The 17,048-nt window shown below is 33.3% G+C and overlaps 1 protein-coding gene across 3 annotated transcripts in view; it reads left to right on the top strand.

The window, feature by feature from the left end:
• The window catches only part of gpc5a (glypican 5a), a 320,984-nt gene that overhangs the window by 175,914 nt on the left and 128,022 nt on the right, over nt 1–17,048 (top strand). For 2 of the 3 annotated variants that reach the window (XM_069178958.1, XM_015363661.2), the window contains one exon: nt 9,840–9,999. In XM_069178958.1, coding sequence (XP_069035059.1) covers nt 9,840–9,999 — 160 coding nt within the window. Of the gene's footprint in view, nt 1–9,839; nt 10,000–15,102; nt 15,182–17,048 lie in introns of all 3 variants that reach the window. The other variant, XM_015363662.2, reaches the window with a different exon arrangement.

The raw sequence follows: 17,048 nt of genomic DNA, 5'->3' as shown, positions 1-17,048 counted from the left end.
GGCACTATAACTGATAGTGATACAGTATGTACTGAATATGTACAGTAGAAGTGGAGATGTGAGAAACAGATCCAAAATTACAAAAAAAATTGTGGTAAACATTTATTTTAATATTAGAAGCAAAGTTAGCCACATTTATTCCAATTGTTTCTTTCCATTTTGATAAACACCCTGGAGCAAAACAATACATTGGATATTTGACATGTAAATGTGCATTTTAAAATATAAATATTTTAATGCATATCATACACTTTTAAAGTCAGTATATATTTTATACTGTTATGCTTTGCATTTATCAGACACATGGTTGGATTGTCTATTGTTTAAGGATTTTCAAATGACAGCAAGAAAAGGCCATAAGAAAAATGTAGAACAAAAGGAGATTCGCAAAATTCCCTTACTTTGGTGACTGTTTAAGATGTGTTATTCATCTGTAGTTAAAGTTAGAAAATTTGAAATTCCGTTTTAAAGTGGAATGGTGTTTGTGGTCTAGTCTCCCCATTGCAATACCATTAAATGCATAAGTTTATCTTTTGTGTATAGTGATTGCAATTACAATTGGCTTTGTGTTTTATGCAATATTAAAATTCAGTCATTAAATCATTAAAGAAAGAAAATCTCTTTCTACTAATGTATTTTTTTCTTTGATACATTTTGAGTCTATTAATGTTGGAGTTTTCTTACTCCTCTGTCTTTGATGTGGCATTACATAATCACTTCCATGGTATCTCGTTTATGTTTAATTTTTTTATTTTGCTGCCATTATCCAGCTAGAACTTACTCACAACTAATTTCTGGAAAAACCTGAGGGTTCACAGTATGAATACTGATCATCAGCCTTTAGGTTTTTATTCATCTCTTATGTCAAATTATTAATGGTTCAATTTTTACTATCATAAGCTTGAACTGTAAGTTAAGGTTTTATTACTTGTGACTCCAGAAACTTTATGAAATGTGCTGTGAATATTGGCTGAGGTTCTGACCTTGAAGTAGGCTCAAATCTTCTTTTCTCATTTGTGATGTGTTCCCTTCACTTGGTACCACTGATGTGAGATTATACCTCCTGGGATAAGCCTATCTGCAGCATTCTGCCCCACTGTTTTCATTGCTTTACCAAAATTCTTTCAACGAAAGCCACACTTCTTTTTTCATACTGTTTCTGACTGGGCTTCTGTTGATGATCAAGTAAAAAAATGATGTTGGCAACAGGACTCTTAATTTTCTTGTTGTGGTCTCATGGTGTTTCTGCTGTGTAATGAAAAGAAGGAAAGTTTAACTCTACTTCCATAGCAATGAAAATAATAAACTCAGTATCAGCATAATTCATTTTTAAAGCAAATAATGATTGAATGGTCTCCTAGTGGAGTTATTTTGATTCCACACTGCTGTTCCTTTCTGAAATAATATTTTCCTATATGTTTGACTGTATTCATTTTTATTAGTTTGCAAAATGTTTGCTTATTTAATACTGATTGTATTTTAGATTTAATATCTGTTAAAGTATAAGAAAATGGCCATATCAAGCAAACAATATCCATGTTGATGTGACATACTGTATATTGTTAGTTTTCATACAAAGTTTTCATACAAATATATTATGAAAAAGATTACCAATCACATGCATTTAATAATTCCGAGAAGCATAATACATAAGAAAATATCAGGCTTAAGGACAAAAATGTCTACCTTGCACCTTGTCACTGTTTATAAATTATAATCATGAAGAAGCTATTGCAGCATTTACAAGTTCATTTTGATAAGTGTAAACAGCAAACACCCTATTGTACATTCAAGATTGCTATGTTTCTTATGCTTTTTGCTGCTTTTCCTTTATGCCTAACCTTTTGTATATAGATCATAGTGGATGATGAATTTCTAAAAAATCAAGCATTGAGCTCTCATCTGATTTTCAGCAATGGCAACAACAATTGAAAATGCTCTCTAGAGAAAAAAAATGATTGCAGTACAGTGCTTGTTTTTTTGCATTTTATTTTTCTGCAAGATGCATGTGGAGGAGAACCATAGGGACAAGGGACCAAAAAATCTAAGATATTGTGTCTGAGCTGAGTGCAGATCCTACAACAACAAGCTCTTGTGTTTCCTTTTGTATTAGGCATATACGTTTTTGAACAAATACTTTAACTGTTACCATGTTACCTCCTTGTGTTATCTGCCTACTTTCCCATGCTTTTAATTCCATTTTCCTCATGACAATAAATTCTAAGAATTTTTGTATGACAAATCCAAGCCATAAGCCTTTCATCTCTGGAAGCACTGTCAAGAAAAATTAAGTGTGAGTTGTTTATATAACAGAATTTTAAGCAAATTCATTTTTGAGTCACAACCAAACATTTGTTTCTCTTTAAACAACATTTTCGTTTTATTTCCCTCTGAGGAAAGCATTAGCATTTATTTTAACATTGTTTTAATATTTCTGAAATGACTATGAAATGTAAGTCTTATAAATTTTGGCAGCTTTATGCTGGGAAAATATTTTAAGAATTATTTAATGTGATATACTGTAGAGCACAGTCATATATAGAAGTTGGAACAACTATTTTATGATTCATGTTTTTTCTGTCGCTGTCATTTGTATTTTGTTTGGATGAACATATAATTCTCAATAAATGATTTGCCCTTTTGGTTTGGGGAAGATGAGCATTTTTAATACACTTGAAGAAATAGCTTGACTACAGGAGATCACTGTTATAAATAAGAATGTACTGTATTATTGTATCAAGTGTTGTGAGAAAACAAGATACAGAAAACTCTTAATAGTTATCAGAATTTTTGTGAAAAGTCATTTATGTTTATATTTTAAGCTTTTAAGTTTTTAATTTGTCTCAATCATGTTTTTAAAGTAGTTTGTTGTGACTGTTGTTTTAGAAATGAAGTTCTACCAGGAATATTGGAAACACAAAGGAAATCTTGCTTCTTTTATGTTGAAAAAAGGTTTGTGAGTATTGGAGACAATATTTATTGGAGCTGAGAACTACACTCTGACCTGTCTCTGCCTCAGTTATTTGGTTAACATCAATAAATTGAACTTTATAAGTTTCTGTCAGATCAATGATGATGCTATGCTGTGATTTGTCATATAATGACTGTCAGGAAGGTTTGTTGTTTTCCTGCTACAATAATAGACACATTCTTTTTTAAAGAGTTTACTCTAAATAGATATATCAGTCTGATATAGAGGTTAAGTTGTGTGGAAAATGATGACGCCTTTATTTCCTAGCAACAATCGTCAGCTCAACTCATCTTTAGTATACAGAAGACTTCAAAAATCTTAGGGCAGCAAAGTCAAGACTATTATTTTTGCTGTACAGCCCCTTACTTGTAAACCTTTGTTTCCTGGTTTTATACGATCACCTAACCAATCACATACTGTAGTAGAGTATCTCCAATGTCTTAGTTTTGTATTCTGGGATTGCACTAAAATCATATGGGGAAGCAGATTCTAATTCCTCCTGATCTATTGTGTAGTGGGGCTGCTGGCACAGAATGGCTATAACACATGCAGGTGCTTGCTGTTCTTTAGTAGTGGCTGCATTGCATCCCTTTGAGAAAGATATTTTACTAATTTTTTAACAAATATTTTTGAGCTTTTTCTTTCATACAGAACACCATAGCCTTATTTTTATGATCAGTTAAATTACAACAACATATGAAAATGTTTAATACATGAAATGTCACACATCAAAGTTCTTGCCCACATGGTTTTTAATATTACTTTTAAAATGTTCATTATTATATTGCAAATAAAAGAAAGTACAAATGTAAAATGAAAAGATTGGTGCTTTGAAAGGTTTGATTGATTATTTAATAAGCCACCACTTCTGTAACTAAAAGACGACATGCATTACAAATGGCCTTGTGGTAGATTCTTATTTTATTTTCTGTTTGGCAATACATCATGCTTGGACAATAGTGTTCCTTTTGCTTCAGATAGTTATAAAATGTGAGTGTGCTTTGGTAGGCTTGGAATTAAATCACTTGGATAAATTGCAGTAACAGTTCAATTTTCAAGAGGTGGAAATTCTTGGTGTTACCATAGATCAATGTTCTGTCTTTGGTCTTAAGTTGTCTGTGTTCCCATTTACCAAGGGCAAAGTAAATGACAATCATTCTTAATGGAAAGATGCCTGATTCCTAACACAAATGAGTTCTGCGTTTCACACAAGTGTATACAACAAAGGTAGAAAATAACACTCCCCCAAGTGTCATTCGATGCAACTTGAATAAGTTTTTATGTGAATGTTTTAAACATGGAATACTGGTGATTGTAATTATCAAAAATTATGTCTATATGAATTTCAGATAAATTCATAAGTATGTTTTCCTACAAATGTCATTCTCCTGTATTTTATGTATTTTACTTATTATGTTATTTGATATACTTAACGAGACAGATGCAAACAACACGCCAGGTATTTCTCTTGATGTTGCACTAGCTGTTCATAAGCATGTTTTACATTGCACTACTCATTTCTACATTTCAGGCATTTTACAAGCAGTACCATGACTACTAATAAACTGTACAGCAAAAGCTTAGAATTACATTTCTTTTCTATACAATATATAATTATTTTTTCATGATCTGTCAAAGTTGTCCCTTCTGCATTGCCAAAAATAATTAAGTAGTTAATATCACCTTTAGTTATTTTACACAAAAGGGCTTCACTAACAGATAATCATACTGTGAAATTATTTCACATTGTTCCTTTCTTTGCAGTCAGTGCAAATTAAGTATATCAATCCACCTCTGTTGTTCTAATGTTAAGATAAAGAGTGACAGTGCTTATGCAAGCTCAGGGTCTGAATTTTACCTTATCTCACAATTGTGAAGTTATTTTTACTTATTTTGTATATAGAATTCTGGTCACAAATTAATAGGTGGAACCAGGTACTGTATAACATACTACAATTCTATGATCTAAGAATATTGTATATACTGTACATCTTTCTGAAAACAAATCAAATGTGATTCTTGCTTTATTGTCCATTTTGATTACTTTATTTAGTTGGACTGCAGATTAGATTGAACATTTGTAAGAAATGTAATCACCAGTAGCTTAGTAACATGTTTTGGCACACATTTCACTATATTCCTCACACATTTCAACACTGTAAGTGGGGTGCTTTAGTTTTTCTCATTTATAGAGGTCTTTTCTGTTGTTTCTAACCCCTCCGGGAGCCTAATATTTATATGTTGTTCCCCTCTCCTCTCTTAGGGAAGTCAGCACTAGCAATGGAGTATTCAATACTTAAACCGAGGTCCTGACTCTGTGGTCATTAAAAATCCAAGGGCATTTCTCTCAAAGGGTCAGGGTGTAACCCCAACGTCCTGGCCATATTTCCCAATGGCCGTTACCAATCATGGCCTCTTAATAATCCCCATCTTTGAATTGGCTTCATTACTCTGTTCTCCTCCCCACTGATAGCTGATGTGTAGTGAGCATTCTGGTGCTCTATGGCTGCTATCGCATCATCCAGGATGCTGCACATTGGTGGTGGTGGAGGGACGTCACCATTATCTGTAAATTCCTAATAAAAGAAATTGTCCAGTAAAGCGCTATATAAGTGTAAGGGATTATTATTATTCAGTCTTCATCAAGCACCAGATCTTTATTATTAATATCAAAATAATAACCACTAAATTTTTCACCTGACCCTCTTGTGCCAATGACACCACTTGGCAAGTGACACCTGTATACCTGACACAGGGACACAGATTGACCTGCCGATGGTAAGGCACAGGCAGTATGTAGAACTCAACTTAACATCTAGATGCCTCTCCCACAGCTTTGACTACGTTAGTCCTGTTCATCAATGCACTTTATCCTCACTGGGCCTAGCAAAAAAATGCAGCTTGCCTATTCAACACCTGGGATCCCCCTCGGTACAGCCTAAATTATTTTTTTTCTAACCTCACCTGCTAAATCCCAGAGGTCGGTAATAAATGTCAGTAGGACAATAGATGTAATATAGGTACATATAGATACAAAAGAAAAAAAAAATCACCTTACTACTGATATGTAATAATAATAAAGTATAAGGTGCATCTCAATTTGGTTAAATTTTATTTATTTTTGTCATTTTTTTAATAGAGGGGTAACTGTAAAGGAAGACATGGGATGAAGAAACAATTCAGATTACTGATTCAGACAATGATTCAGACATATGAACGTGAGCAAGTGAAAGAGTTTGCTGTCATACTTTCTAAACTTCCATTTATTTAATTACAAACCATATATGTAAAAAGGACAAAAGGGAGCTCTGAAAACATAGTCAAACATTTGCAACAGATATTTATTCTACCTCAAACTGTCAATCAGGATGAGTGAAGGAATTGGGCAACTGGAAGGAAACTCAGATTGTGATTCAGAGGACAATATGGTCATTACATTGATAAGGGAAAATACACATTCACATCTAGTAGGGTTAAAGATAAAAGTGTATATGTGCTGATATTTATGCAGCTTGTTTGACAAGAACCAGATTTTCACTAGAGAGAAATAGATTTACTCAAGTGGAAATAGGAGAATTCTGAATAGGAGGATAGAATTCTGATGGAATGCAGAAAATATAATTATCTCATAAAACATAACACGCAAATTGACTTTTCCCTTTTCTATAAACAGTTTTAATTAATTGCATTTTGTGAACTTACTTTGATTTTCAAATGAGTAACTAAATTCAAATTATAAACAATTCAAAAGAAAATCACTCCTGTCTGGAAAGATGTTCATCAACCTTAGAAGGGTATTGTCTTCTTAACTTAATATGCTAAACTTAGATTTGAACTAATAGTTTTCCCTTAGTTATTTGAAATCCACTGCAGTTGATTTTGGGTTAATTTGTCTAAAAATTAATTTCCATGTTTATGTGGAATATTTAGCCCAGTCTTTACTTCTGCTGACGACAGGATTGTCAGTCACACAGTATTAAATTTATTATATTTACTGGGAGGTTCTAGAATTTCTTCTGTGGCCCTCTTCATGTTACATTCTTCTCCAGAGAAAGGTGATACTAGGTTACCAATTCAAAGACCCTAAACTCATTACCTAGCATAGCCTTTGTGTACCAAGAAATGCTGTACTATAAATTATCTACCTTAATTTTCTATTTCGATGCTGCTTTACAACAAATCTTAAAATTAAGAAGGAACTCTGAGCAAGCTTCAGTTTGTTCATAATGTGAGAAAAATCCTAATCCTTACACAAATAATACTATTCTGTAGGTTCCTGTTGTGGCTTACGTATTCAAAAATGTAATAAGCTATATGAAACACACCTGTAGGTATAGGATTTCTGTGATTTTGGGTAGTCCCAAAGCCTACCTCAACCACTCAACTACCCTGGTCAGCCAGCTCTAAAAGTTTAATACAGGCCATATACAGTACCTCGTCAGACCTACAACTATGGCCAAAGACCCTACCATCATGGAAGACAGAGAGGAATTCAAATCTGCAATCGTGGGCAATGAGGAACAAATAAAAGCTATAAGCACAAAACTACAGTCGTGGAACTTCTTTTCTGTAGTGTAATGCTGTTGGGTCCAGGGGGTAGGACTTCCTGTGACGTTTTTATAGATGGGGTACCTGTCATAATTTGACGAGATACATATCCTCCTACCGTTCCCTACTTACCATACTTGTACATTTGTGAGACGAATTGGAACAACGTTTGGCATCTAGGGATCACGTGCATGTACACAAGCTTCTCAAGCTTGTATGAGAGGAAGAAAGCATAATCCAATAAGGCAGCATCTGCAAGCTGGTGCAATGCAGGTGTTGCACATGTACAGTTTGTATTGCTTCCAAAGCTGGCTATGAGCCTTTGATCACTATCAGAATAATGAATTTACATGTCTAATGATTGTTTAATAAAGAGTTAGTTTTCCATGCTACAAAATGATCAATATTTTCCTATTAAATACCCTTATGAACTTGTTGCAGTTATAGATTGCTTAGTACAGTATATATGACATGACCTTAATCCTTTTTTTCTTATATAATATTGTGGTTTAATTTGCTCTCTTATACTTGCATATAAAGAATACAAATGAGTAAAAACAAATATGTGAAAAATATATATTTCAAAAGACCAAAATATATTTTCATATATTCTGACTGATTCAATTCCCCTCATTTAGCTGAAACGGATACAAAAAATCGTGCAGTAGTTAATTTGTATTGGAAGGCTCTCTGTTTTATTAACAGACACTCCGACTCCAACCTGTGTTATATAGTGATATAGACGTGGGTAATGTCATCCCCATTAAACAATGTGCTTATCGCGCAAATCCTGCTAAATTAGAAGAATTGCAGAAAGTGATAAACTGTACATTATTTACTGGAGTGCAGTTGAGTTCAAAGAAGGAAGTCTGTGAAGCCCCCCTGTTTATTGGTACCAAACATTGATGAGACTTCACAGTTCTGTACAGATTATAGAAAAGCGAACGCTGAAACTCCACCAGACATCATATGTATTGTTTAACCATAGTCAAGGACTGATGCGCTGTTCCTTCTTGTAACAGGGTTACTCCCTAGAAATTAGACACAAGAAGAGTATTATTAGACAATGCTGTGTGGCTCTGGCAGAATTTCTCTGTAAACTAAAGAGTTATAGAGGAGACACATTGTGTATTCTTACACTTGTAAGAATATTCCAATATTAATGTGACATGGAATATATTATTAATAACCTTTTAAATCTGAAGCTGTTAACTCTACTTCACACCTGCATGTGAAGATCACAATTTCAAAATTTAAAAAAACATCAAACCTTTGATTGGATGAGAATGTCATGATTGTTTCGCAAGGATGTGAAAGTTTTTTTTTTTAATTTGTGGCTGCTGCAGTTGAACCCTTTCCAAAGGTTGGATAGTTAACACTTCCAAATTGCTTTATCAGTCTGTCTGTGAGGGGAAGGGGGGGGGGGGGGAGCTCTCCTTGACAGCTGACACTCCTCCATACGCTTAAGTGAAAAATTAATACAAACGCCAATGTAAACATCATATTTACAATTTGTTGAAAATAAAAATGGTTGTAAAGTTCTCTAAAGCTTTCTCAGTCAAGAACGAGAATTCACATAGGGAGCTATGTAAACATGCATACAGTAGGCTGCAAAATATCATCTAAAGAGGGAAGAAAATGATTTCAGAAGAAACAATGTTTCAGGTGTGAAGAAAACAGAGCCCCAATTCAAATGCAGCCTAAACGTTTCCCCACACACCCTGCTCCCGCTGCGATTGGAATATACACAGACAGAGCACTGAAAGCTTTACAGTAGATGGCTTTTTTCCTTCCCTTTGGTGCAAGATGATAATGTTCCTCCCATTTTTAATCATTCTGTGTCCAAATCAAAGCGGGTAAGAGAGAGTAGGAAGAGACACAGAAAAAAGTGTATCCTGTCTTAATTTTAAATTACATTTTACCTTTATTTTTTCACTTATAACTTTGTATTTTACATATTTTCTGATAGTCAGATTCAACATACTGTATATTTGAACACATTATTGTAAATTACAGTTTTTACAAGATGTGGAAGAAGTGCAACAAATTATTACATTGCGAATTGTAATATTATTGATTACTAATAGTTTATGCTAACATCTGACTTTCTTATTTAGGTGTAAATTAAATATTGAACTCAGTGTGACATTCAGAAAAAAACAATTGAGACTAGTCTGTGGCATTTGTATAGATGAAACTTTTCTAAATGTTATAATTTCACGTAGTACAGGGTTTTACCGTGCATTTTGAATGGCTGCATCTGTAATTACATAATATTGATATTATATACAGTATTCAACAAATAAGCATGTTGTCTTAGTTGTTGCAGGGGAAATCCATTCCAAAGTATGGCAGCTTGGACTTGATAGAGACTGGCAGTGGGAATCATGAAGGCCAGATCAGTGGAGACTGTGATGACGAAGATGGTTGTTCGGGATCAGGAAGTGGCGAAATGAACAAAGTGCTGCAAGTCACCAAGCGTGAGTGTGCATGCTATCTACTGTATGTTATAATTGATTTGACAAAAAATCACAAAAGGACTGTACATTATTAACATTGTATAGCATTTGTGCAGTAATCAAATCTGACCCAGATGTTTTCAAGAAGAGCCATGTAGGTCCACAATACTTTTTTCTGATACCTAATTGAAACTTACACTCTGTCCTTTCCTCCAAGCATTGGCAACCATTTAAAGACCAAAAATACCTTTTAAAAATACCTATTTTTATGACCTCCTACCCTTAAAAAGAAAAATGAAAAGTTTATTTGCCTTACAATATTTTTTTTTATGAATTCTTTTCACAATATTATTTTCCAATATTTTTTCTGTTTCTTTAATTTATAGTTTTTCATTGTATAAAAAACAATTCTTAACTGGCATTAAGCCTGTCTTGAATTATCTGTAACTGTCTTTTTCTTATAGAGTATATTTTTATCTTACTGCTTCCAGTTTATTTTGGTGGGTCAAAGGAACTTGTCTTCTTATTTGTCTTGGTGAAAACAAATTTACATACTTTGTTGTTTTCATTGTTAAATTCTTGAAACCTAAGTGTTTGAAGTGTATCTTATATATACAACAAACAATTAAAATTACTGATGTTATAATTGCTAACAGAGGAAATGAAACCCAACAGATACACATTAAAACAGCATATTGTAAATCAAAAATATTTTGTCGTAATTATTGTAGCGTTGTTGTGGCGAAAGTGTGATTTTCTTATAGTAAAACCCTTTACATACTGCAGACTTTTACCAGTTCCAATACAACTTGCAGTACGCAATCGTAAGCCATTCTTTGAAAGTCATTCAAGTCACTACTAGCCTCTTTTTTATTTTACCTCATTTGCTTTTAAATATGTTTAAAGTCACTCTGCATAATAGATTTTTAAAAATCAAAATCTTTAATAAATAATGATCTGTTTTCTAATTACTATTTCTACACAATTACTAATTATTCTGTATACTGCATGTAATTAAAGATATGGTAAACATTTATAGTTAAATGATTAGCACAGAAAAGCACTAATGGGTTAATAAACATTTAATGATTTTATGATTAAATGATTTTAAATGATTTAATTATTTTAGGATTAAAATAAGATTTTTGTGAGTCACTTGCAGCTGGATTCACTGCACCACCTGTAGTGCAGTCCTGCCTCAGATTATTTGAAAAAATAAAAGCTGTAATACACATTGCTTTTCGTTACGCCACGCCACTTGTGGTATGCCGCGAGGCACCTCGCACATTTTCAAAGGCTGCATATGTAACTGGAATCCAAAGTGTGCTTAACCATCAGCTGTTTATTTTAAATCCAGTAGAAGCCACAATGCATTATATCCGATGTCTAAGTGTGTTAAGGGTTTTCATTTCATTTATGACTAGGTTACCAGTGAAACAGTTTTATGTACAGTACATCCCTAGTGAACAGAGCCATTAAAAGTATTTACAGCTTTATTATCACTCAAGGGTAAAACCTTTAGTAATAACTGTATTCATTATAGAAAATATTTTTTCTCCTACAAAATGATTGAACATCTTAGTATCATCACTGCAGCCAACCTTTGCTTCTAAGCCAGAAAAGAGTGTTGGACTGCTTAGCTAATCACTCTTTTGAATTAAAAAAATAAAACCCTTCATTTCATAATTGTTTTATTATCTAGATTAATTTGAACTGTTCCTCATATTTAATAACTCCATGTTCCTGGTTGAGTTATCCAAGCAAATCTTGCTTGAGCATGCAAATTAGTTGATTAATCCCTCAAGTCTGGCAAAGGTCATCAAAACATATAATCATTTTACAATAAGCATTTCCATTTACACTTGTCAGTCTCTTTCCTTTCCTATGTACAGTATGCTTACACAATATTTTATGGATGTCTAGGGACTTTTACATCTATCATGCTGCCAGCTTTTACCAAATACTCAATTACTCTAGAAGTGTCTAGTTTCTGATCAGGGCTGACAGGTCAAACCATATACGATATATACTGCATGACAGAGGGCATTAACAAGTGTTATCATGCTTTCTGTTTTGACTCTCAACATAGCTGTAATAAAAAATGACAGCCATTCTTAGGTGAGCAGCTCCTTTATTTTAAATCTGTCTTAAAGAGAAAATTCTTGTTTTGTAAACACATAAATAGCCCTTACAATTTTTGGTGTCACTGCTATTTTTATACTGAAAAAGTATAGGGAAGCAGAATTCTGAGATTAGAATTTAAGATCCACCCAGACTTCTGTGCAATGACACAATTTTTTTTTAAATGGTGGAACGTTTTTTCTGAAAGTGAAGAGCGTAAATAAGAATGAGGTTTGGCAATCTTAATATGAAAACAGACTTTTTATTTGTTCTTGCTGTTATAATTCCTAGGAGAGTCTATTTAATAAAGAAGCTTAGCCATAAAGAGAGGCCAGGAAAATAAATTAAGCTTTTTATACATCTATCTTTGGATATGTTTCCTCTTGTTTGCTGATGAGTCTCAGTTGATCCCCCTGCAGTCCAGATATGCAGCAGTTTCTGTTACATCCCCCAAAAAACAGAGACAACATTTAGATTAAATATGTACATTTAATATAATGTCTAAAATTAAAAAATCCACAAGTAGATTTTTGGGGTTCAGATTTTGGGGTACAAGATAACTTATGGAAGTTAATATACTTTTTCCATGTCATAATTTTTAGATTTTGCAAGTAAAATGATATGGTACTGTATGTTATAAGTATATAAGTGTATAAATATTGACTTATAATAAATAAAACAAAGTAAACAATAAAAGGAAGGTTTGAAAGAGTTATTGTCTTAATATCAGTCTATGCTGCAGGGGGAAGAAAAGACCCTTTTACATTTTAAAACACATTTCACATGTGAAGCAGTCCCTTCTGTGTTTTCAGAGGGGAAGATGTTAAATGAACATATTTATTTCTCAGTATGGTGTTCTTAAACCAAACATTTCCCACATGACATTTAATGTAGTACACATGATAATATTTTTGTTAATATGTGATGTTTAATATTATTTGAGACAATTATAACATTTGTGTCCAAAAATGTTTTTTTTTTTACTTTCTTATTATGACAAGGCATTTATCTTTTTAGTCATCATTTTTAGTTTTACTATCCTCTTTGGACTGCATGTATAATTCATTAAAAAAAACGTTTTTGTATCTATAGCATAAAGTCATAATGGTGTATACTGTATCATTTTGTTTACTGAGGTCCTTGAGGTTTAAAAGGCCATTAAAAGGTCAGGCTTCAGATTATATTCACTTAAATTGTGGCCAGTGCAGTCTGTATACTTACAGTAAATTTCAGGTTTTATGGGTCTCCATTAGCAAGTTTTTATCTATTTTCCCTGTTGTTTGAAGTGAAAATTTAATATCAGAAAATTCAATATTATGTGCTGGAAGATTTTAATCTACTACTATGATTAAACTACTACGTAGTAGTCGTACTACTACGACTACTAGTACGATTAAAATCTACTACGATTTTAACCCATAACTACTAAGCAAACATTACATATATACACTAGATGTGTAGATAACTTCTAAAGTTTTGTCTAGATATTTTTAACCTTTGTTATTTTATTAAATGAGTGAGGAGCTTGATTACACATATTTCTGTTTCTGATCTCAATTTCTATAGGTCTTACCCAGTCTACAGTATGTGAGGAAGGCTGAAAGTATGTACTTGTTCTTTTGTACATACATTCTTCATTTTATTATGGAGTGTTGAATTAAAACTAACATCTGTATTTTGGTGGTTTATAACATACTCCTATTAAGTATTATATCTTAATAATGTTTTGATATACATTTTAAACTTATAAATTATGATAATTTTAATTCCTCTGGGTTTAGTTCCTTAGCTAAAATGCTGTTTTTGATATAAAGTCATACACCTCCCCCTCTTCTACTGTTTCTGTCTCTCTGTAACATTGGTGTGCAGTATATTCAGTAATGTTGCATTAATCTCCATCATTCTACTGGCGAGCTGTGTTTCTGAGGTTCCAACAATATCATAATTGCCTCTAATGTGTTTAATTCATGCATTTTGTTTCAGTTACATTGTACTTTAAATGTTTCTAGATGTTATATACTGTATATATATATTTGTAGACATATATGGTATACAGTAGAATGTTTATAATCAGACAACAGAAGTCTGTTATTGTTAATGTGTATAGTGATTTTCCATGAGAAGTTTACAGTAGTTGTCTGCTCATTGTGCCCATTTTGTGCCATTGCGGGTTTTGACACACTGTGACCTTCTATTGGACTAAGTGGTTATTGAGAATTCATAATTGGATTGATGGCCTATACTAGTCTTATTTTCCCAAAGTATCATGTCTGAAGTTATCTCCCAAGACACAACAACAAGCTTATTTTCCAATTTTATTTAGTTAGTATAATCAATTTAAAGGAACTTTTCTGCTACTTTTATTTTAACTTTTAACTAATGGTCATGAGAAAGTGGTAGTAGTGGCTTGGAAAGAATGCTGTGTTAGTAGGTGACATCAAATATAAAAGGGATTATCAGATTATTTTAAAAATTCTCTTAGACATCAATTACTTCATTGCAGTTGTTGAACAGAGGATATACTGAAATACCATATGATAGTTAATTAAATTAGTTTTGTAATCTATGTATATCTTCAAATACTAGTTATTTTTTACTTGTAACTGAAATACAAATTTGAATACTACATCTTTAGAAATGTAAGGCTAGTGAATGTTTATTCATCAGGATGAAGTACAGTATATGTTTTTCCGGTTCCCTTTTGTTTTCCTCATCCTCCTGTTGATTAATTTAATCTTTCTCCTGTGATTCCTTCTGCTTCTGTTCCTGGCATCCAACATGGCCCCATCACAATGTCTTTGTTTGCCTTCAGCCCTGGCTTCCTCTCCCTTGGCCCTTGCTGCTCCTGACTCCACCTCCTTAGTCCTGTGTCTGTCTGGCATCCTACAGTATGTGTAGTTCAGTCAGGAGGTGTCCTAAAGCTTTTAATGTGTGCCTTCTCTTTTCTAATTCATTGTTTGCCTTTCCTTCTGTTTCAATCCCTGGCGGCCAACATGGTTCCAGCACTTTGGTGCCGCCAGCCCCAGGATCTTCCCTTTCAGCTCATGCCCTGCTACTCTTGATGCTACCTTCTCTGCCTCAGGTACTGTATGTCAGGTGTACTACCTCTGGCTCAGTCAGCAGGTAACCTACCAACAACATGCCTTTTTAAATTACACCCAATTATGGTCCCTGCCTTTCTTTGAGGTCACAATTGAAAAAAAATGGATTTTTAATAGAATTGCTTGAAAAGCTGCATTCCCCAAGTGCCTCCACATTCTTCACATTTCTGTTTCTGTGCTGGTGCTTTTGAGGTCCGCTTGTTTCTTTTGGGGGTGCAAGCTTCCTGATCATATGACCAGGAGGCTGCCCCTCAACCAAGCAAGATAAGCCAAAACTCAATATTCTTAAAAAATCCACAGTATGCATTCATAAAGCATTTGAATCTTAGATGTCATTATTCATCATGAAATGAAAAATGTTCAGCTACAGTAAGAGGGATCAAGTGATGTTCAGCTAAGAGAGATCATGATAGGCAAAGCAAATTATACCCAGTTGTCTTAAATCATAATTAGTAGTGACCTTCACTACTGTATCACACAAACACCTCTTTTCATATTATTGTTACATGCCTCCCATCCCCACCCCATCTGCAACACTGCAGCTACCTCTGTTAACTCCTCTCTCTGAATTGAAGTCTGTGTCTTCAGAGTCTGAGCAGGAGGCTGCTTTTTAACCAAGCGAGTTAATGCAAAATGTGTAATAATTAAAATACTCAATAAACATTCACAGGGCATTTGATTCTGATTTTAATCTGTCATTATTCCTGGTGAAGTATTTATAATATAGCTGAACGTTTTGAAGCTCACACAGTGTTCTGTAAGTTGCTGGCTTTAACAACAGTAGAATGGTTGGTAGAAAATGGCCCTTGCAAGTAAATATGCTACTGAATAATGAGGAGTATGGTCTATTTACATACACTGTAGGTCTTCTTAAAAATAAAAAATAACATAGGGAATTATTCTACTAAGTCATAAACTTTTATAAAAGGGCAAAAATGGTTGTGATTTCCTTGCAGTGATCTTGAACATAAATCATTTTCTAGCTTAGAGATTTAAACCCTCTTGAGATAAGCTTTTCATTTTCATTAAATCTTCTTCTCCCACAGCTGTAGAATATTATCGGTCTGCCACATTATCACTGGAGAGAACAGATTTGAAAAAGAAATGAGTAAGAAAGCCAGGGACACATCACTGTTTTAACCTAGCTTCATAAAAAATAATAAAGTGAATAAAAAATTCCACTCAAATAACGGGATTTCAAAAAAAAAAATATGGTTAGCAATGAAAAAAATATATAATTAAAATCTACAATGTTTTTCACAAATTAAAGCCAAGGACAAAAAAGATAACTTTCTGTCTTGGTCCTGAAAGTTCAGTCCAGTTTATTTGTCATATGCACAAGTGCAATGAAATGCTTATTTGCATGTATGTTCCAATACAAAGACATTAAGGAAGCAAAATACTCCTTTCTTATAGAAAAAAAAACAAATGAAACAACAAAAGTAGAAAATAACACACTGATTATTCATACACACCTCTTATTCTTATAGAATGCAAGATTGGTTTTATTAGAATTTCAGGTATCTTGTGATATACAGTACTTCATTGTTGTAGCTAGTGAAAAGTCATAAGCTAGTCTAGAATTTCCAAATACATGGCATTCCAAAGGTGAAACACTACAATCAACTGTCAAATGTAACAGAACTTTAGGAGGATGGTTAGAACCTAATCTCACACAGATCTACTCACCTACATACAGTAAGTCTCACAACCAGCACTTCCCTTCATCTATCTCTCTCACATGTCCTTTCCTTTTTATATACTGCACCTGAGTGACTAATGAGAAACACTTTTCGTTATACTATGCACCTGTGTAAGTTTAATGACAATAAAGTTGAATTGAATTGA

The sequence above is a fragment of the Lepisosteus oculatus genome, chromosome 15 (genome assembly GCF_040954835.1).
Source record: "Lepisosteus oculatus isolate fLepOcu1 chromosome 15, fLepOcu1.hap2, whole genome shotgun sequence".
Lineage (NCBI taxonomy): Eukaryota > Metazoa > Chordata > Actinopteri > Semionotiformes > Lepisosteidae > Lepisosteus > Lepisosteus oculatus.
Note: the sequence above shows the minus strand (reverse complement) of the source record. Positions and strands in the feature narration are given on the sequence as shown.